Source organism: Lithobates pipiens, unplaced genomic scaffold, assembly GCF_037356315.1.
Source record: "Lithobates pipiens isolate NorthernLeopardFrog02 unplaced genomic scaffold, aLitPip1_a1.2 Scaffold_23, whole genome shotgun sequence".
NCBI classification, from domain to species: Eukaryota; Metazoa; Chordata; class Amphibia; order Anura; family Ranidae; genus Lithobates; species Lithobates pipiens.
The window spans coordinates 48,818,374-48,842,185 of record NW_027507785.1 but is presented as its reverse complement, the minus strand read 5'-3'; the positions used below and the strand labels follow the sequence as shown (position 1 = coordinate 48,842,185).

The 23,812-nt window shown below is 44.7% G+C and overlaps 1 protein-coding gene across 1 annotated transcript in view; it reads right to left on the bottom strand.

The window, feature by feature from the left end:
* The window catches only part of LOC143926950 (uncharacterized), a 29,857-nt gene extending 14,556 nt beyond the window's left edge, over positions 1–15,301 (bottom strand). Inside the window, exons 1-2 of the mRNA XM_077450980.1 lie at positions 15,184–15,301; positions 11,492–11,863 (exon numbers count right to left, since the gene is read on the bottom strand). Coding sequence (XP_077307106.1) covers positions 11,492–11,863; positions 15,184–15,229 — 418 coding nt within the window. The 5' untranslated portion in view covers positions 15,230–15,301. The remainder of the gene's footprint in view (positions 1–11,491; positions 11,864–15,183) is intronic.
* Between the last annotated feature and the right edge of the window lie 8,511 nt (positions 15,302–23,812).

Sequence of the window (23,812 nt, the reverse complement as noted above, 5' to 3'; positions counted from 1 at the left end):
TCAATTATCTATCTATCTACTTATCAATTATCTATCTATCTAGTTATCAATTATCTATCTATCTATCTATCTAGTTATCAATTATCTATCTATCTAGTTATCAATTATCTATCTATCTATCTAACTAGTTATTAATTATCTATCTATCTAGTTATAAATTCTCTATCAATCTATCTAGTTATCAATTATCTACCTATCTATCTATCTATCTATCTATCTATCTATCTATCTATCTATCTATCTAGTTATCAATTATCTATCTATCTAGTTATCAATTATCTATCTATCTAGTTATCAATTATCTATCTATCTCTATGTAGTTATCAATTATCTATCTATCTATCTATCTATCTATCTATCTATCTATCTATCTATCTATCTATCTATCTATCTAGTTATAAATTCTCTATCAATCTATCTAGTTATCAATTATCTATCTATCTATCTATCTATCTAGTTATCAATTATCTATCTATCTCTATGTAGTTATCAATTATCTATCTATCTCTATGTAGTTATCAATTATCTATCTATCTCTATGTAGTTATCAATTATCTATCTATCTATCTATCTATCTAGTTATCAATTATCTATCTATCTCTATGTAGTTATCAATTATCTATCTATCTATCTACTTATCAATTATCTATCTATCTACTTATCAATTATCTATCTATCTAGTTATCAATTATCTATCTATCTATCTATCTAGTTATCAATTATCTATCTATCTAGTTATCAATTATCTATCTATCTATCTAACTAGTTATTAATTATCTATCTATCTATCTAGTTATAAATTCTCTATCAATCTATCTAGTTATCAATTATCTACCTATCTATCTATCTATCTATCTATCTATCTATCTATCTATCTATCTATCTATCTAGTTATCAATTATCTATCTATCTAGTTATCAATTATCTATCTATCTAGTTATCAATTATCTATCTATCTCTATGTAGTTATCAATTATCTATCTATCTATCTATCTATCTATCTATCTATCTATCTATCTATCTATCTATCTAGTTATAAATTCTCTATCTATCTATCTAAACGTGCGTTTACCAGCAGCAGTATACATGAGGCCTAAGTCGCCTGACAAGTCGCCCCCGTGTAAACCGGGACTTGGGGTCCACCTGCAGGCTGGATAAGCAATCACCATAACATATACATACTGTATCAAATATCTGATTTACCTGACTAAAAAATATTTATTTTATGTTTTATTTCTGGAAACAATAAAATAAATAAGAAAAGAAATAAAAATGTACACAACCAACCACAATGTATACACTTGTTGGAATAGTTTTTTTTCAATGAGTATTTGTAAAAATGCATTATAATACCCTTTCATTTCCTTTTTTCATGAAACATGTCACCTAAACATTTACATTTTATATTGTTGTGAAAGATTGTGTGAGATGTTTCCTGTATTGTTCCCCAGATGAGAAGTATGAACCCGCAAAAATAAAAAAATAAACATCGAAAGCAGTTTCATCTTTTATTGCCTTATTTATTTCTTGCTGGTAACCTAATCCCTCTCACCCCTGCAACAGCCCTACTGGGAATTAACCTTGATACAGTGCCTTGCAAAAGTATTCACCCCCTTTGCTTTTTACCTATTTTGTTACATTACAGCCTTTAGCTCAATGTTTTTTTAATCTGAATTCTATGTGATGGATCAGAACACAATAGTCTAAGTTGGTGAAGTAAAATTAGAAAAATATATAAATAAAACTATTTTTCAGAAATAAAAAAATGATAGTTGGCATGTGCGTATGCATTCACCCCCTTTGTTATGAAGCCCATAAAAAAGCTCTGGTGCCACCAATTACCTTCAGAAGTCACATAATTAGTGAAATGATGTCCACCTGTGTGCAATCTAAGTGTCACATGACCTGTCATTACATAGACACACCTTTGTGAAAGGCCCCAGAGGCTGCAACACCTAAGCAAGAGGCATGTATGGAGGAAGGTGATCTGGTCTGATGTATGGAGGAAGGTGATCTGCTCTGATGTATGGAGGAAGGTGATCTGGTCTGATGTATGGAGGAAGGTGATCTGGTCTGATGTATGGAGGAAGGTGCTCTGGTCTGATGTATGGAGGAAGGTGATCTGGTGTGATGTATGGAGGAAGGTGATCTGGTCTGATGTATGGAGGAAGGTGATCTTGTCTGATGTATGGAGGAAGGTGATCTGGTCTGATGTATGGAGGAAGGTGATCTGGTCTGATGTATGGAGGAAGGTGATCTGGTCTGATGTATGGAGGAAGGTGCTCTGGTCTGATGTATGGAGGAAGGTGATCTGGTCTGATGTATGGAGGAAGGTGATCTGCTCTGATGTATGGAGGAAGGTGATCTGGTCTGATGTATGGAGGAAGGTGATCTGGTCTGATGTATGGAGGAAGGTGCTCTGCTCTGATGTATGGAGGAAGGTGATCTTGTCTGATGTATGGAGGAAGGGGATCTGCTCTGATGTATGGAGGAAGGTGATCTGGTCTAATGTATGGAGGAAGGTGCTCTGGTCTGATGTATGGAGGAAGGTGATCTGGTCTGATGTATGGAGGAAGGTGATCTGGTCTAATGTATGGAGGAAGGTGATCTGGTCTGATGTATGGAGGAAGGTGATCTGGTCTGATGTATGGAGGAAGGTGATCTGGTCTGATGTATGGAGGAAGGTGCTCTGGTCTGATGTATGGAGGAAGGTGATCTGGTCTGATGTACGGAGGAAGGTGCTCTGCTCTGATGTATGGAGGAAGGTGATCTGCTCTGATGTACAGAGGAAGGTGCTCTGGTCTGATGAGACTAAAATTGAACCTTTTGGCCATCAAAGAAAACGCTATGTCTGGCGCAAACCCAACACATCACTTCACCCAAAGAACACCATCCCCACTGTGAAACATGGTGGTGGCAGCATCGTGCTGTGGGGATGTTTTTCAGCAGTTGGGAAACTGGTCAGAGTTGAAGTAAAGGTGGATGGTGCTAAATACAGGGATATTCTTGAGCAAAACCTGTACCACTCGGTGTGTGATTTGAGGCTAGGACAGATGTTCACCTTCCAGCAGGACAATGACCCCAAACACATGGCTAAAGCAACACTTGAGTGGTTTAAGGGAAAACATGGAAATGTGTTGGAATGGTCTAGTCAAAGCCCAGACCTCAATCCAATAGAAAATCTGTGGTCAGACTTAAAGATTGCTGTTCACAAGCGCAAACCATCCAACCTGAAGGAGCTGGAGCCGTTTTGCAAGGAGGAGGAATGGCCAAAAATCCCAGTGGTGAGATGTGGCAAGACTCATAGAGACTTATCCAAAGTGACTCGGAGCTGTGAATCTACAAAGTATTGACTTTAGGGGGGTGAATAGTTATGCACATTGACTTTTTCTGTTATTTTGTCCTATTTGTTGTTTGCTTCACAAGAAAAGAAGAAAAATCTTCAGTTGTGGGCGTGTTCTGTAAATCAAATGATGCAAATCCTCAAACAATCCATGTTGATACCAGGATGTGAGGCAGCAAAACATGAAAAATAACAAGGGGGGTGAATACTTTTGCAAGTGACTGTATATACCCGCTCGTCTACAGAATTATTGTTGCCAATGTTCTAACAGCAGCAAGGCTCATCATATCCAAACTTTGGAAATCCAACATCTCTTTGATGTTATATTAAGATTAAATACTCAGCCCACTATGAACTAATGTTGGCTCACAAGAACTTCACCACTACAAAACGTAAAAAGATTTGGCAAGCCTGGTTGGTAAAACCGAAGGACTTTAATAAACGTTGAGCCTCCTCTCTTTACATGTTGTGGTATGAAAGTATCTTCCTTACTCCTACCCTCCAACTCCGCTCCTTCCCTCTCCTTTATGATTAGGAGCAATCCCTACTGACAGTATGGTCCCATTGGGGTCCATAGAGTCTATTGCTCCTACCACTGAGATTAAGCTCATTATCAGCATTTTATTGTAGATGTGAATGCTAATACCTACATATTCAGTTTATATATGTTTTTCTTCCCTGTAGCAGCAATACTAAGAAACATCTGTTGTATATTTATTATAGTAATAAAAATTAAGAGTTGAAAGAAATAAAGGAAACAAAACTCAAAACTTCACACAGGAAACAAGCAAGAAACCTCTAAACTATTTACATCTCCTCAGATTATAAATAGGATCAACCTCACACCTATTATATGTAATGATCGGGACCCTCATACCTCCTGTCCTCTATTATATGTAATGATCAGGACCCTCATACCTCCTGTCCTCTATTATATGTAATGATCAGGACCCTCATACCTCCTGTCCTCTATTATATGTAATGATCAGGATCCTCATACCTCCTGTCCTCTATTATATGTAATGATCAGGACCCTCATACCTCCTGTCCTCCATTATATGTAATGATCAGGACCCTCATACCTCCTGTCCTCCATTATATGTAATGATCAGGACCCTCATACCTCCTGTCCTCCATTATATCTATTGATCGGGACCCTCATACCTCCTGTCCTCCATTAGATGTAATGATCAGGACCCTCATACCTCCTGTCCTCTATTAGATGTAATGATCAGGACCCTCATACCTCCTGTCCTCTATTAGATGTAATGATCAGGACCCTCATACCTCCTGTCCTCCATTAGATGTAATGATCAGGACCCTCATACCTCCTGTCCTCCATTAGATGTAATGATCAGGACCCTCATACCTCCTGTCCTCCATTAGATGTAATGATCAGGACCCTCATACCTCCTGTCCTCTATTATATGTAATGATCAGGACCCTCATACCTCCTGTCCTCCATTAGATGTAATGATCAGGACCCTCATACCTCCTGTCCTCTATTAGATGTAATGATCAGGACCCTCATACCTCCTGTCCTCCATTAGATGTAATGATCAGGACCCTCATACCTCCTGTCCTCCATTAGATGTAATGATCAGGACCCTCATACCTCCTGTCCTCCATTAGATGTAATGATCAGGACCCTCATACCTCCTGTCCTCTATTATATGTAATGATCAGGACCCTCATACCTCCTGTCCTCCATTAGATGTAATGATCAGGACCCTCATACCTCCTGTCCTCTATTAGATGTAATGATCAGGACCCTCATACCTCCTATCCTCTATTATATGTAATGATCGGGACCCTCATACCTCCTATCCTCCATTATATGTAATGATCAGGACCCTCATACCTCCTATCCTCCATTATATGTAATGATCAGGACCCTCATACCTCCTGTCCTCCATTAGATGTAATGATCAGGACCCTCATACCTCCTGTCCTCTATTAGATGTAATGATCAGGACCCTCATACCTCCTGTCCTCTATTATATGTAATGATCAGGACCCTCATACCTCCTGTCCTCTATTAGATGTAATGATCAGGACCCTCATACCTCCTGTCCTCTATTAGATGTAATGATCAGGACCCTCATACCTCCTGTCCTCCATTAGATGTAATGATCAGGACCCTCATACCTCCTGTCCTCCATTAGATGTAATGATCAGGACCCTCATACCTCCTGTCCTCTATTAGATGTAATGATCGGGACCCTCATACCTCCTATCCTCCATTATATGTAATGATCAGGACCCTCATACCTCCTATCCTCCATTATATGTAATGATCAGGACCCTCATACCTCCTGTCCTCCATTAGATGTAATGATCAGGACCCTCATACCTCCTATCCTCCATTATATGTAATGATCAGGACCCTCATACCTCCTATCCTCCATTATATGTAATGATCAGGACCCTCATACCTCCTGTCCTCTATTAGATGTAATGATCAGGACCCTCATACCTCCTGTCCTCTATTAGATGTAATGATCAGGACCCTCATACCTCCTGTCCTCCATTATATGTAATGATCAGGACCCTCATACCTCCTACCCTCCATTATATGTAATGATCAGGACCCTCATACCTCCTGTCCTCTATTAGATGGAATGATCAGGACCCTCATACCACCTGTCCTCTATTATATGTAATGATCGGGACCCTCATACCTCCTGTCCTCCATTAGATGTAATGTCCTCCTGTCCTCTATTAGATGTAATGATCAGGACCCTCATACCTCCTGTCCTCCATTATATGTAATGATCAGGACCCTCATACCTCCTGTCCTCCATTATATGTAATGATCAGGACCCTCATACCTCCTGTCCTCTATTATATGTAATGATCAGGACCCTCATACCTCCTGTCCTCCATTATATGTAATGATCAGGACCCTCATACATCCTGTCCTCTATTAGATGCAATGATCAGGACCCTCATACCTCCTGTCCTCTATTATATGTAATGATCAGGACCCTCATACCTCCTGTCCCCTATTATATGTAATGATCAGGACCCTCATACCTCCTGTCCTCCATTATATGTAATGATCAGGACCCTCATACCTCCTGTCCTCCATTAGATGTAATGATCAGGACCCTCATACCTCCTGTCCTCCATTAGATGTAATGATCAGGACCCTCATACCTCCTGTCCTCTATTAGATGTAATGATCAGGACCCTCATACCTCCTATCCTCTATTATATGTAATGATCGGGACCCTCATACCTCCTGTCCTCTATTATATGTAATGATCAGGACCCTCATACCTCCTATCCTCCATTATATGTAATGATCAGGACCCTCATACCTCCTATCCTCCATTATATGTAATGATCAGGACCCTCATACCTCCTGTCCTCCATTATATGTAATGATCAGGACCCTCATACCTCCTGTCCTCCATTAGATGTAATGATCAGGACCCTCATACCTCCTGTCCTCTATTAGATGTAATGATCAGGACCCTCATACCTCCTGTCCTCCATTAGATGTAATGATCAGGACCCTCATACCTCCTGTCCTCTATTAGATGTAATGATCAGGACCCTCATACCTCCTGTCCTCTATTATATGTAATGATCAGGACCCTCATACCTCCTGTCCTCCATTAGATGTAATGATCAGGACCCTCATACCTCCTGTCCTCTATTAGATGTAATGATCAGGACCCTCATACCTCCTGTCCTCTATTATATGTAATGATCAGGACCCTCATACCTCCTGTCCTCTATTAGATGTAATGATCAGGACCCTCATACCTCCTGTCCTCTATTAGATGTAATGATCAGGACCCTCATACCTCCTGTCCTCCATTAGATGTAATGATCAGGACCCTCATACCTCCTGTCCTCCATTAGATGTAATGATCAGGACCCTCATACCTCCTGTCCTCTATTAGATGTAATGATCGGGACCCTCATACCTCCTGTCCTCTATTAGATGTAATGATCGGGACCCTCATACCTCCTATCCTCCATTATATGTAATGATCAGGACCCTCATACCTCCTATCCTCCATTATATGTAATGATCAGGACCCTCATACCTCCTGTCCTCCATTAGATGTAATGATCAGGACCCTCATACCTCCTATCCTCCATTATATGTAATGATCAGGACCCTCATACCTCCTATCCTCCATTATATGTAATGATCAGGACCCTCATACCTCCTGTCCTCTATTAGATGTAATGATCAGGACCCTCATACCTCCTGTCCTCTATTAGATGTAATGATCAGGACCCTCATACCTCCTGTCCTCCATTATATGTAATGATCAGGACCCTCATACCTCCTACCCTCCATTATATGTAATGATCAGGACCCTCATACCTCCTGTCCTCTATTAGATGGAATGATCAGGACCCTCATACCACCTGTCCTCTATTATATGTAATGATCGGGACCCTCATACCTCCTGTCCTCCATTAGATGTAATGTCCTCCTGTCCTCTATTAGATGTAATGATCAGGACCCTCATACCTCCTGTCCTCCATTATATGTAATGATCAGGACCCTCATACCTCCTGTCCTCCATTATATGTAATGATCAGGACCCTCATACCTCCTGTCCTCTATTATATGTAATGATCAGGACCCTCATACCTCCTGTCCTCCATTATATGTAATGATCAGGACCCTCATACATCCTGTCCTCTATTAGATGTAATGATCAGGACCCTCATACCTCCTGTCCTCTATTAGATGCAATGATCAGGACCCTCATACCTCCTGTCCTCTATTATATGTAATGATCAGGACCCTCATACCTCCTGTCCCCTATTATATGTAATGATCAGGACCCTCATACCTCCTGTCCTCCATTATATGTAATGATCAGGACCCTCATACCTCCTGTCCTCTATTATATGTAATGATCAGGACCCTCATACCTCCTGTCCTCTATTATATGTAATGATCAGGACCCTCATACCTCCTGTCCTCCATTATATGTAATGATCAGGACCCTCATACCTCCTGTCCTCCATTAGATGTAATGATCGGGACCCTCATACCTCCTGTCCTCTATTAGATGGAATGATCAGGACCCTCATACCTCCTGTCCTCCATTATATGGAATGATCAGGACCCTCATACCTCCTGTCCTCCATTAGATGTAATGATCAGGACCCTCATACCTCCTGTCCTCTATTATATGGAATGATCAGGACCCTCATACCTCCTGTCCTCCATTATATGTAATGATCGGGACCCTCATACCTCCTGTCCTCTATTATATGTAATGATCAGGACCCTCATACTTCCTGTCCTCTATTAGAGTCGGATGGGTATAAGGTGTCACGTGACTGGCTGTGTGTTGGTGCCAAAAGCTCCAAGTACCTGCTTCTTCCTGCTAGAGCAACGACCCTCCTGCATGAAGCCTTAAAGTGATTGTAAAGTCACACTTAAAAAAATATAGCAAACATGTTACACTTACCTCCTATGTGCAGTTGGTTTTGCACAGAGCAGCCCCGATCCTCCTCTTCTCGGGTCCCTCTTTGCTGCTCCTGGCCCCTCCCTGCTACCCAGTGCCCCCTCACCCAGCAGCTTTCTATGGGGGCACATGAGCTGAGTCAGAGCTCCCTGTGTCCAGTCAGACACGGAGCCCTGACTCGGCCCCGCCCCTTATCTCCCCCGATTGGCTGACTGACTTTGATTGACTGCTGCGGGAGCCAATGGCACTGCTGCTGTGTCTCAGCCAATCAGGAGGAGAGTCCCGGACGGCTAAGACCCTCGTGGACATCACTGGTAAGAGAAGGGGCTCAGGTAAGTAATTAGGGGGGGCTGAGGGAGGCTGTTACACAAAACAAACAAAAGGTTGCATGAATGCATGGTCATAGAATGCATTAAGATAAAAAAAAAATCTTCTGCCTTTAAAACCCCTTTAACCCTCTGCCATAGTGTACCCATCTCCATGCCACAGGCCTTCCCACAACATTCCCAGCCATTAGCCTTTATATACAGCAGAAAGGAATGTCCACACAAAGAAAACAGAGTTGCTGCACTGTACTGATGTTACTTCAAAGTTTTACATTTACAGGCACAACAGTTTAGACATACCAGCCGAGGTCACTTGACAGTACTTTGTCAATCACATATAGTGGACGATCTGCAGCAGTCACATGTGAAAGCAGCACACACACTCAAGTCACCTCCCCTTTACTCAGTCTCTCTCCCTCCCAGGGTCATTTGTACTCATTTAGAGGGCTCTGGCTTGCCTTAGGCTATCTGTGTCTGGTTCACAACTTCTTGCATTTAGTTCCTGAGACAGGATCAATGCAATTCACCTCTGGCTTCAGTACACATCGCCCAGGTCCTCCAGGCAGATAACCTCCCTCCAGGGGACACTTGGCCTGGCCTAAAAGGCCTTTTGCACCCCTGTGGGCAGGTGGGGCGGTGGTTTGTTTGTATGTCACATCCTCCATGTTTTCCCCCTTAACTCGCTGGGCACCATGTACTGGGTCACATGGACCTGCCCCACGTGGGTTCTTCTGGGCTACATTAGGCCATCTTTAATATTAATTGGACCCTGGGAAAACATTTTCTTGGGCCCTCCTAAATCCACTTATCAACTATTTACAGGCAGTGTGGGCTCAACAGGAAGCTGCCTCGGCCCCCACAACGATGACTGGGCTCGGGGCAGTTGCCCCTTTTGCCCTGTGTTAAAGACAGCCCTGCACCTTGGACAGGGTCACTCCACACACACATGGGGTATCTCTACTTTGTGCTGATTTCACCAAATCCCTGGGATAAGGCTGGGGAAATACTCAACCTTTAGGTGGACCTCTACACGTAGAGATGAACATACACTCTGTACATTGCATGCAACTGTTTTCCAGTTAACCCGTTCATAGTTTTCCACAACTACTCCCAGGTAGCGGGCTCCACATGTGCACCTAATTTAACTCTTGAACTCCATACACTTTGGAGTTGCTATGGGAGACAAACCGCTGGCGGAAGGAGTGCCGACAACATCTCCCTAATTACTAGAGGCCATGCCACCTATAACAGGTAAACGCGATCGACAGGCTGCTTGTTACACTTCCGTTACTCTAGGTAACCACATGTGTCTTCATATTACTCCATTCTGCACCAATGTTTTCATATCCCAGAGTGTTAAGACCCACCGGTTGCCTGTGTGTGTGCTGGTTACTTACGATCTACCTCTTTAATAACTTCAGACCAGGCAAGGACAACATTTCAATACTTTACTTGGCAAAAGGGCAAAAATAGACATTTGACAGTCCAACAGGCAAGACACGATACTTCCCTACTCCTAACTATAACTATAGGCAAAGTGCTGCCCCGGCATTCCTGCAAAAGTGTAGTCCAGTAATCATAGTCCTTCAGAGGCCTTTCTCCAGCATTGGTGTCTTCATGGTCAACCCCAAGTTAAAAGACCATGACAGACCACATTCTCCTAATTCTACGGATCTCTTCATCCCTTACAGCCCTCACATCTCCCAGCTGCGATGGCACTCCCATTTCTGTAAGCCTCTGGGGGAATCTCTCTGGCTGCCCCAATGTATATCATACGGGCAAGTGGGCCTGACCCAGAGCAGTACCCACCAAAAAGACCAAGGAAGCAGAACAAAAATGAACCCTCGCCTTCCCCGGGCCAGGACAGGAGCTACCTAACTAGTTCAACCCGCCCACACCCTGCTCTGGCCTCCCCCACCATAAGAGACAGGGTGGCTACAGCAGGCGTTTCTCAGTGCAGAACTACTTGACCCTCCAGCCCTGCCCAGGGCCACCACTTAGCTGATTAAATCTGCATGCTGGTGGGGTATCTGGCTCCCATGCCCCAACTGCACTAAGGCTCCTCCCAACCTGGCTTATATGTGGGCACCGACTCACTCATTACATCCCTATTAGGGGAGGTCTCTAACCAATAGGGACAGTATTCTCTGTCCCCACATTCTATTCTGGGACAAAGCCACCCAGTGACAGACTAGCTAACTGCACCTGTTTACTGTACATGGGGAAGGTCGGTAGGTTGTAGGCCCCTCAGGGACCCTTCAGCTGATCTCTGAATGGGATCTTTCATGTCTATGGAAAGGTTTTTCATAAGAAGTTTACCTTTGTGACTATAATGATAATTACACAACCAGGACAGTAAATACAGATCTCACCTGTCACATTGAGGAAAGTCCCATTTCCTTCTCCGGATATTTGTTGGCCGATTTGAAATGTAACTTCACAGTAATACATCCCGGAGTCTGACAACACCACAGGGTACAGGGTGATGGCGGCCGATCGTCCATGGAAGAACTGATCTTGGTCCACTTTGGAGAGTCTTCCAGTGAAATTCTTATTATTCTCAGAGACCTCCACCCCGCTCCTCACTATGTGTCTGTACCACTTGTAGGACCCGATAGAAGCATTCTCTCCGATGATTCTGTAGTCACACGGTAAGGTTATGGAGTCGCCCTCTGTGGCCCATATTACTGGAGTCTGCCTTACATGGATTGTCATCGTATTGTTGACTGTCTGTAGTAGAGATCCTGACAGAGAGCAGAGACCAATACCTGTAACTTGTCAGTTTCACATTCAGGAGCACAGACTACATGAATATGTTCTGAAATATAGAAAAAGGTCCAGAAGGCAGCGCCCCTCCCCCCCCCCAACTATGTACAGAGTGGGAACACCCTGTCCCCACATACAGACCCCTAATAGAGTTGTGACATCCTACCTCCATACACAGAACTACCTGTGATGGGGGGTGATCATGTTTTTGGTGATACATTTTTAATGAACTACGCCAGTCTAGAATTGTATTTTAGGACGTGGCAGTCCACTGTTATTTAAAATGAAAAGCACATTTCTCCGATGGTAATGTTGTCCACATAGGGGATCCTCTCCAAAAGAACACAATAATCGAAATATACCAAGCCACCTGGCTACACTTCAGCAGCACCACTGCCCTCAGCTCCCAACTTTCTGCCTCTTCAGGCTCACTCGGCCTTAGTTGCAGCACCTAAATGCACAGGCCCACTCCTGGCCTCTATATAGAGCCGACCAGTGTCACCAGTTGCCTCAGCCTTCCCAGCCTTCCATTTCTTGTTCTCTCAGACTCACATAGCTGTCCCGACATTCTCAGTCCTGTGACAAGGAATCCCCTCCCAACATGGGGTGCAGTCCAAGGCAGGAACACACAGCTCTCCTGATATGGCTCTGTTTCCAAAATGGGAGCCCTGAGATATCCTCAAGCTAGGCTTATAATGAAGGTGTGTCGCTTCAAATCGCATGCCAAATCGGTTGCTTTTTGATATTGCTTTTCGATTACCAAAAGTAGTTCCTGCGCTACTTTTGGCGACTTCAGGGGGCGATTTGAATAGACATCTGTGCATGAAAGAAAAAATGAAGAATCGCGCTAAACCCGTGACTTAAAGCAGGTGTGAACCATTAATGAATACATGAAACACACCGATTGTGAAAACATCCAGAATTCGGCGTGAATCAAATAAACCGAGTGAACAAATATATATGTACAATTTCTTTGAAAATTATATCTTAAAAAAGCATAAGTGAAAAAAAAAACGTGAACCATAAAAACAATAAAATGATTCAATGTCCAAACAAGACGAAAGTCTATGTGTGTTTAGCGTTAATAAATATAATTATTACATCCACCCGTGCAAAACGTAATGAATAAAGTCCATCCCCAAAGGAAACAAATCTTCAACCGCCGATGAGAAAAAAGCCTGTGTTGAATCCACCACCGCTATAGAAAGAATCACTTCTTACCGGATATCCGTGATCCCCCCGTTACAGAGGATCAGGGAAAGCACGTGGTATAGGCACGGCTTGTTTCCAGAGCGCACCGAGCGTGCTCCCTACTCTTCGGGTCGCCTCATTGATATTCCTATCTCCTCTTTAGTCTATCATGAATGCTGCTGCCAGACTTATCCACCTTACCAACCGCTCAGTGTCTGCCAACCCTCTCCTCCAATCCCTACTCTGGCTCCCAATCACCCAGCGAATTAAATTCAAAATACTGACCACAACATACAAAGCCATTCACAACTCTGCCCCGAGCTACATCACCAATCTTATAGTTTCATAGTTTCATAGTTTCATAGTTTGTAAGGTTGAATAAAGACACCAGTCCATCCAGTTCAACCTGAGTGAGTGTCTACAATTGTCCCTATCCCTGTACATTGCACACTCACATCAGTCCCTATCCTCAAGGAGCCCACAATCCAAGGTCCCCATTCATATACTAGGGCCAATTTTGGACAGAAGCCAATTAACCTACCTGCATGTCTTTGGATTGTGGGAGGAAACCGGAGTACCCGGAGGAAACCCACGCAGGCACAGGGAGAACATGCAAACTCCAGGCAGGTAGTGTTGTGGTTGGGATCTGAACCAGCGACCCTTCTTACTGCTAGGTGAGAGTGCTGACCACTACACCACTGTGCCACCCGATCTTGTCTCCAAATATCACCCAAATCGTCCCCTCCGCTCTTCTCAAGACCTCCTACTCTCAAGCTCTCTCGTTTCCTCCTCCCATGCACGTCTCCAGGATTTCTCCAGAGCCTCTCCCATCCTCTGGAACTCGCTACCTCCACTGGTCCGGCTATCCCCCTACTCTTGCTACCTTCAGGCGATCCCTGAAAACTCATCTATTCAGGGAAGCCAATCACGTCTCCAACTAATCTCCTACCACTTCCATCATCTCATTCCCGACAGTTATAACCTTTTGTACCACCTGCCCCACCCTATTAGATTGTAAGCTCTTCCGAGCAGGGCCCTCTTGTATTTTATTGTATTGTAACTGTATTGTCTCCTTTTTATATTGTAAAGCGCTGCGTAAATTGCTGGCGCTATATAAATGCTGAATAATAATAATAATTCAAGCCCAATGAGTGGATACACGGGGCATGTAAGAAACATAAATGCCCCAATAGTGTAAAAACCTTTGGGTTTATTTAAAAACTTAAATCAAATTATCACACTTACAAACGTTTCATCAGTAAAAGTCTGAAGTCCGATGTGCCGGGCCGGCGCAACAATCAGACAAACCCGTCCTTCTGGGTATACGAACACTAACACGAAGGTGACCTCAGCGTGTCGCTCCACATGAACCCACACAGATGTCTCTCAAATTGCCCCTCGAAGTCGGAATGCATTGCCGGTTTGAAATCGCGCGAGTTCAGCTGAACTTTCAAACCCGCCCTCGGAGCCAACCTGGGCTAATTTCGTTTCGTTGTTTCATTTCAGAATTTTTGTTTAGTTTAGTCTTATTTTGTTTTAATTTAATTTTCGTTTTGTTTATAAATTTTCTAACAAATTCCAAATTTTTGGCACAATTTGAATTCGGATGGGTCGAAAAAATTACCAATTTGAATTCTGTGTAAAGAATAGCTGGTTGTTAAAGCAGAACTTTTCAGAACAATTTTTCAACTTTCCATGTATTAAATATTCTGCCCTTGTTGTTTCAACTTTGGATGGACCCTTGTGTAGAGTTGGGAGCACCTTGCCCCTGCATACAGACCCCATATTAAATGGGAACAATCTATCCTCTGTCTATGGCTTAGATGCCTGCACAATATGGGAACAACCTGCCCCCTCATGCAGACCCCAAAAAGAGTGGGGTGCCCAGCTCCTCGTGCGCAGATCCCCAACTCTGCTCCCACCAACAGACCCTCACATAGAGAAAAAAAAAACAAGCTACCCTGACATAGAGACTCCTATATGTTGTAGGAATAGCCTGCTCCCACATACAGACCCCCTATAGCGTGGAAACACCCTGCCAAACATAAAGACCCTCAAATAGAGTTGGGAACCCCTCACCCCCCATACACAGACCCCCGGATCTCACCTGGCAGCACCCCCAGGATCAGCAGCACATGCACAGCCCCCATCATCTCTGCACACGATATTAGACATGCACACTCCTCGCACTGGTCTCTGCTCAGGAAGTGGTGTTAGGAAGAGAAATTACAATGTGAGAAGTCACCTGCTCCTAATACACGAGGAGGCGTCTGCTTTACAACAAGACCAAAATCTATTATTATCATTATTATTTCAGTAAGCCTTCCAATAATTCCTCTGCTCAGCACAGAACAGAGCTGCCAGGAAGGTATAAATCTTCATCCAATCACTTCCAGGGGCGCCGTCATAATGTTGTGCCCACATTTTAGCTGTTGAGTTTGGTATCTTCCAGTTTAGCTGTGCCCCAGGCAGGGGCAGATCCAGAGTCTAGTCTCGGGAGGGGCACTGCCAGGAAATACGTATTTTTTTTGGGGGGGGGGGGCAATTTATCGGGGAAATGGCTGGTGTTGGCGCTTCAATCATCACGGCACCATGGTAGTTATGGCGTCAGGATGATTGAAGCGCATTATTTCTATTATTACATTGTAATATAAAATTAAATAGTTCAACTCACCATAATGCAGAATCAGTGGGAGCCCAGAGCGTGTTACTTGCCACGTCGCCTGTCACCAGATGCGGATTGTCACTTGCCACTTCACCTGACACATGTTGCGGATTGCCATTTGCGATGTCACCTGCCACACATAGCGGATTGTCACTTGCCACGTCGCCTGCACCCAGATGCGGATTGTCACTTGCCACGCCACCTGCCCCATGTTGTGGATTGTCACTTGCCGCGTCACACCGCCACACGTTGTGGATTGTCATTTGCCATGTCACCTGCCACACGTTGCGGATTGTCACTTGCCACGTCGCCTGCCCCATGTTGTGGATTGCCACTTGCCACATCACACTGCCACACGTTGTGGATTGTCACTTGCCGCGCCACCTGCCACACGTTGTGGATTGTCACTTTCCACATCACCTGCCATATGTTGTGGATTGTCACCTGACACACATTGCGGATTGTCACTTGCCATGTCACTTTCCTGCTAAGGTGGGCTCTTGCTGTGTTCCAGAGCTAGGCAGCAGCTGATGTAATCTCTCTGCTGCCCGAGGCTGCCTGCACAGTGAGGACGGAACTCCAGGGATGCAGGGCGGGTGGGAGAGATGATGTCATCTCTCTGCTCCCCCGCCCGCCGGCTCCCTGATTGGCCAGCAGCCCACTCACACACTGAGCCGCCCACCTTCTTTGGCCGCTCTCTCACCTGCCCGCTCACCGACCAAGCCGCCCGGCCCGCACGCTCTCTCACCCGCGGAGCCGCCCGCGCTCTCACCCGCAGAGCCGCCCACGCTCTCTCACCCGCAGAGCCGCCCACCCACTCACCCTCATTCTCAGAGGGGGAAATTGCCCCGTTGCCCCTGCGGATATGCCCCTGGCTTCAGGATTTTCCCCAGTTGCACTGTGTGCCATCCATTCATTGTCACCGATAGAAATCATCATGTGGCCTCATAAAGTCTACCTGACCGGGCCCCTTCCCTACTCACTCTTGTTACATGTTGTGCAAAATAAGGAAAGCTTTGCTTCAAGTGATATTTATCTTTCTCCAGCATGTTATACAACAAAATATTCAAGAGAAATAATGTCTTCAGAGGACAACCAACCTCTTTTATATGAGGGTTGTACCAAAAAGTAATGCAAAAGTGGGCATAACTTTATTAACTTACATAGGTCATTCAAATTTGGCATGTTGGTGGAGTAACACTTCCTCTATAGTAACTCTTCTTCTTCTTTTTCATTCCAGGTAAATAATGGATTCCAAGCAGAAGTAACATAACATCATTGAGGTCTTGATGAAGGAGGGGTGCAGGCTGCCCGACATCCACGGAATAAATATAGAGATGACACCATGGACTAGAGCAATGTGCACAGATGGCTGGAGACATGTAAAGAAGGGGAAACCAGCACTGAAGACGAGGGGGAAGTGACTGTGAAGAAGTTGGTACAAAACCTGCACACCTGCATTTTGTTTAAGAGGATTTAAAGTATTTGTTAACCCAAACAAAAAAAAAATATATTGATCCCGTTTCTTTAAACATGTCATACAGCACAGTGCATATGCTGTGCAATTTGGCCCCCTGTAACACCTGTAATACCTGTAATACCTGTAACACCTGTAATACCTGTAATACCTGTAATACCTGTAACACCTGTAACACCTGTAATACCTGGCTGATCCTGCCTGGCTGGCTATACCCTCCCAAACTGAAAAATGTTCAGATCAGAGATCCCAGCTCATTGCAGGCTGCAGAAACTTCTCTGGAGGCTACACACCGGGATCAGGCGTCCTCATCTCCACTGTTGTGTCTCAGCAGTGCAGCATACCTCCCAACTTTTGAACTTCAGAACGAGGGACACTTGAGGAAGGAAGTAACCTTGCGTGTTGCGCTACGGCAAATGTGGGTGTGGTCAAACTTCTGACAGTGGGAGAAGCTTAAGGGGGGTCATAAAACAAAAGTCGTGCTTCCTTGTACCTACAAAATATGCTTTTATTATTGTTCTGCAAGCAAGAGTCTCATGGATACATACAAACCCCAGAAAATTCATTAAAAAAAAGGATAAAAGCATGCAGGGTTTGGAGTGCATTACATACAGAGTGCAGTATTCTGGGATGAGCTATGTACAGAGTGCAGGTTTCTGGGATGAGCTGTGTACAGAGTGCAGGTTTCTGGGGTGAGCTATGTACAGAGTGCAGAGTTCTGGGATGAGCTATGTACAGAGTGCAGGGTTCTGGGATGAGCTGTGTACAGAGTGCAGGGTTCTGGGATGAGCTATGTACAGAGTGCAGGGTTCTGGGATAAGCTATGTACAGAGTGCAGGGTTCTGGGATGAACTGTGTACAGAGTGCAGGGTTCTGGGATGCGCTATGTACAGAGTGCAGGGTTCTGGGATGAGCTATGTACAGAGTGCAGGGTTCTGGGATGAGCTATGTACAGAGTGCAGGGTTCTGGGATGAGCTATGTACAGAGCGCAGGGTTCTGGGATGAGCTGTGTACAGAGTGCAGGGTTCTGGGATGAGCTATGTACAGAGTGCAGGGTTCTGGGATGAGCTATGTACAGAGCGCAGGGTTCTGGGATGAGCTGTGTACAGAGTGCAGGGTTCTGGGATGAGCTGTGTACAGAGTGCAGGGTTCTGGGATGAGCTGTGTACAGAGTGCAGGGTTCTGGGATGAGCTATGTACAGAGTACAGGGTTCTGGGATGAGCTATGTACAGAGTGCAGGGTTCTGGGATGAGCTATGTACAGAGTACAGGGTTTTGGGATGAGCTATGTACAGAGTTCAGGGTTCTGGGATGAGCTGTGTACAGAGTGCAGGGTTCTGAGATAAGCTATGTACAGAGTGCAGGGTTCTGGGATGATCTATGTACAGAGTGCAGGGTTCTGGGATGAGCTATGTACAGAGTGCAGGGTTCTGGGATGAGCTGTGTACAGAGTGCAGGGTTCTGGGATGAGCTGTGTACAGAGTGCAGGGTTCTGGGATGAGCTATGTACAGAGTGCAGGGTTCTGGGATGAGCTATGTACAGAGTGCAGGGTTCTGGGATGAGCTATGTACAGAGTGCAGGGTTCTGGGATGAGCTGTGTACAGAGTGCAGGGTTCTGGGATGAGCTGTGTACAGAGTGCAGGGTTCTGGGATAAGCTATGTACAGAGTGCAGGGTTCTGGGATAAGCTATGTACAGAGTGCAGGGTTCTGGGATGAGCTATATACAGAGTGAAGGGCAAAATAACAACAGAAGAGGAAAAGTAAATAAAAACATGTATCAGAGTGAGTAGATGTAATCGCAATACTGTAATGTAATGTAATAGCAATATGTGGGGTCAGTAGTTGTCAAACAAAACTGCTGCAAAAAAAAAAAAAAATTGAAAAGGGACCAAAATAAAATGACTGTTAATCACAGGAGCAGAACAGACATAGAACAACCCCCACTACTGATACCAGAGAAAATTATAAAATATATATATACAAAAATAATTATTGCATGAAAAAGGATTACCAAAGCACTACGGGTTATTTAGTTTTTTTTTTGTTTATCAGGCATTGTATTTTAAATTCTTGGATGGAGCTGTGCGGAGTGATGAAACCGTGCCACTCACTGCTAGGGATTCCTGTAATGTTTAGCTGCAGATATTCTCTAAAGTAAAAAATTGACTTTTTGCAATTTCCAAAGGCTGGAAAAATGTAAATGGAAAGCAAAAGCTCCACATGCTGGCAGGATAGGGAAGTATCTACTTTATTTACATAACAATTATATGATTTACCTGACTAAAAATATTTTTTTTATGTTTTAGTTCTGAACATAAGGCTACTTTCACACTGGGGTGGGCGGGCCCGGCGGTAAAGCGGCGCTATTTCTAGCCTCGCTTTACCGTTGTTTTAGCGGTGCTATTCATCCATTAGCGGGATGGTTTTAACCCCTGCTAGTGGGCAAAAGAGGGTTAAAACCGCCAGCATATACGTTCCGCAGCATGCCTATATAAGTCGTTGCACAACTTGCACGCGGCATTACAGCGGGAGAGAGCGTTGTGTCAACATCGGAAGAACAGAAGAGGGATCAAGATGATGGAGAAGACCGGGCCACCGCTAGCAAAAGAGTGGCAAAAGAGCTGAAGATAGCGGAGGAGCCCGGCAGAAGAACCGGAGAACGGGAGAAGAACCGGAGAGCGAGAGAAGAGGCCGCGGAGCAGGAGAAGAACCGGAGACCGGGAGAAGAGGCCGCAGAGCAGGAGAAGAACCGGAGACCAGGAGAAGAGGCCGGAGAGATCGGAGAAGTCGGAAGAGACCCCCGGAGCTGTCTAATAAATTACTTTAAAAACCTGCCTAGTGTGTTTTTTTTTATTGACACTTTTTTCCCTCATGTGAATGGGTAGGGGTAAGATGTACCCCATACTCATTTACATAGGGTGGGGGGCAGGGATCTGGGACCCCCTTATTAAAGGGGGCTCCCGGATACCGATAAGCCCCCCGCCCACAGATCCCGACAACCAACGGCCAGGGTTGTTGGGAAGAGGCCCTTGTCCTCAACAACATGGGGGCAAGGTGCTTTCGGGTGGGGGGCCCCAAAGCACCCCCCACGTTGAGGGCATGTGGCCTAGTATGGTTGAGGGGGGGCGCTCGCTCGTCCCCACCCCCTTTCCTGACCGGGCGGGCTGCCTGCTCGGATAGGGGTCTGGTATGGATTTTTGGGGGGACCCCCACAATGTTTTTTCGGCGTAGGGGTGCCCCTTAAAATCCATACCAGACTTAAGGACACCCATGCCGGTTTTTATTATTAGAGAGGCGACATTTCCTGTAAAGTCGCTTCAATATAGATGGAGATCCGACTTGGAGGTGACTTCCATTGAATTCTATGGGTACAAGTCACCTAGAAGCCGGATTGAAGTAGTACAGGAACCTTTTCACTTACATTGGTTTTTTCATGTAGTGCAACTTGAGGCGACTAGGGGCGACTTGAAGTCTAATCCAAAGTTGCCCCTGTGTGAGTGGACTCTCACCTACCGATTTAGACAGATTTGTGAACAATATTTGAGAGAAATAGGCCTTTTGTGTACATAGAAAAAGTCGCAGATCTTTGCATTCAGCTCATGATAAATAGGGGGAAACACAAAAGTGTTGCATTTATAATTTTGCGCAGTGTAAACGCAAATGTTTTTGCTGACATGCTATGGAGAGAAGGAAACTAAAAGGGGTATTATAATGCATTTTTAGAAATAAACAAGAACGCATTGAAAAAAACGATTCCATCAAGAAGATACATTGTGATCTTGTATTATCTCGTCAAAGTGCTCACTAATACAGATTAATGCCGCGTACACACGAGCGCAATTTCCGATAGAAAAAGTCAGACGGAAGCTTTTCATCATATATTCCGATCGTGTGTATGCCTCATCGGACTTCTCATGGACCTAGAAATAGAACATGTTTTAAATATTTCTGACGGAACCAATTCCTATCGGAAAAACCGCTCGATCTGTATGCTGTTCTGACGGACCAAACACGACGCATGCTCAGAAGCAAGTACGAGACGGAAGCTATTGGCTACTGGCTATTGAACTTCCCTTTTTCTAGTCCCGTCGTCCCTGTCTTACGTCACCGCGTTCTTGGCGGTCGGACTTTGGTATGATCGTGTGTATGCAAGACAGCTTCAGCGGAATTCCATTGGAACTGCGTCGGAAAAACCTTCAGAGTTTATTCCGACGGGAAAAAACGGTTGTGTGTACGCGCCATTACCAGGGGGCGGACTGACCATTGGGCCACTCGGGCACTGCCCGAGGGCCCTGAGCCACTAGGGGGCCCCATCAGGGTTGCCAGCCTCAGTAAAACCAGGGACAGTATAAAAATCTGTGTTTTTTTTTTACATCTGTTTCTGAAATGTCCCTTACCGACATCCTTTTGGTCTAAAAACTCTTCAGTGCCTTCTCAGCCAATAGACACATGTCTGTGTATACTGTGTGTACATGTATGTGTATACTGTGTGATTGTATACTGTGTGTGTGTATACTGTGTGGCCCCATAATCTCGGATTGCCTGGTGGACCCATAATCTCCTATTGCCCGGGGGCCCCATGAGTTGTCAGTCCGCCCCTGGGCATTACACAGATTTGTCAACAATATTTGAGAGAAATAGGCCTTTTGTGTACATCGTAATGGTAGATCTTTGCGTTCAGCTTATGATAAATAGGGGCAACCAGGGGCTGACTGAGAACTCGTGTGGCCCCCAGGCAATAGGAGATTATGGGGCCCCCGGGCAATACGAGATTATGGGGCCCCCAGGCAATCAGATATTATTGGGCCACACAGTATACACAAACACACACACACAGTATACACAGACAGGTTTCTATTGGCTGAGAAGGTACTGGAGAGTTGGGGCATCTATAGTCTCAGGATTTTTAGACCAAAAGGATGTCGGTAAGGGGCATTTCAGAGACAGATGTAAAAAAAAAAAAAACACAGATTTTTACATACTGTCCCTGGTTTTACTGAGGCTGGCAACCCTGATGGGGCCCCCTAGTGGCCCGGGGGGGCCTCGGGCAGTGCCCGAGTGGCCAAATGGTCAGTCCGCCCCTGGGAGCATTTGAAATTTTGCTCAGTGTATATTGTTTTCGAAGATTGCGTGAGATGTTTCCTGTATTTTCCCCCCCGGACAAGAAAAATTAACCAGCAAAAAAAAAAAGAAACGTATAACAAAATCGAAAACTTCACACAGGAAACAAACAATAATAGATACCTAAACTATCTACAGTGTATCTCCTCAAAACCTCATACATCAGGCTTTGCACCACTTCTACTGCACTTCCTCTCTCCTTATGTAATAATCAGAACCCGCAGACCTTCTATTCCCTATTAGTTTTAGGGCTCATGCACACTGCAGCTCAAAAAAAAAAAAAAGCCGCTTTTACAGGCATTTGAGCTTTTATTTCTCTGCCTATAAGCTTGAAGAAGTTTGTGCTTTTTTTGTGGTCTTTTGCATGTTTTTATTGCGCTTTTTTTGAGCTTCTTTGAGTTTTCGAAAGCTCCTCTCAAAAACACAGGTTTGATGGGGGTTTTTTTTTTCTGCCTGTAATGCCACGTACCCACGATCGGAATTCTCGTCGGAAAAAGCTCTGACGGAATTCAGCTCAAACTGTCTTGCCTACACACGGTCACACCAAATTCCGACCGCCAAGAACGCGGCGACGTACAACACATGTGCAACGGGACTAGAAAAAGGAAGTTCAATACCCAGTAGCCAATAGCTTCCGTCTTGTAGTTGAATCTGATCATGCCTGAGTTTTCGCGCGTTGGAATTGCATACACGCGATCGGAATTTCCCATAGAAAGTTTTTCTATCTGGAAAATTGAGAGTATGCTATTAAATTTTTGCTGGCGGGAATTCGGCCAGCTAAATTCCGATGGAGCATACACACGGTCGCATTTTCCGATGAAAAGCTCTCATCGGTCTTTTGCTGGCCAAAATTTCTGATCGTGTGTACGCGGCATTAAAGCATATGCCTGGAAACTCCTGAAAAAAAAACATAGTGTGCATGGACACATTGGCTAACATGGAGCTGAGTTTCCAGGCAGAAGGAAATTAGAGATCAAAAGTGTGTAGGAGCCCCTTCTTTGAGCATCTTTGAGATGCTCTGTGCATGAGCCCTTAAGCCCTTGTACACACGGTCGGACATTCCGACAACAAAATCCGACGGATTTTTTCCGACGGATTTTGTCCGAAACTCTTGTTGCATACACACGGTCGGACAAAGTTGTCGGAAAATCTGATCGTTCAGAACGTGATGACGTTTGTACATTATGACGGGACTACGTTCAGGCTAGTACCCAATAGCTTTGGCCTCGTTATTTGATCTGAGCATGCGTGGCACTTTGTCCGATCGGAAATTCTCTACAAACGATCAGACAAAGTCCTATGGGATCATGTTGTCGGAGAATTTTATATCCAGCTCTCAAACTTTGTTGGTCGAACATTCCGACGGAAAAAGTCCGAAGAAGCCCACACACGGTCGGATTATCCGACAACACGGTCCGATTGGACATTTTCTGTCAGAATTTCCGACCGTGTGTACAAGGGCTTAGATGT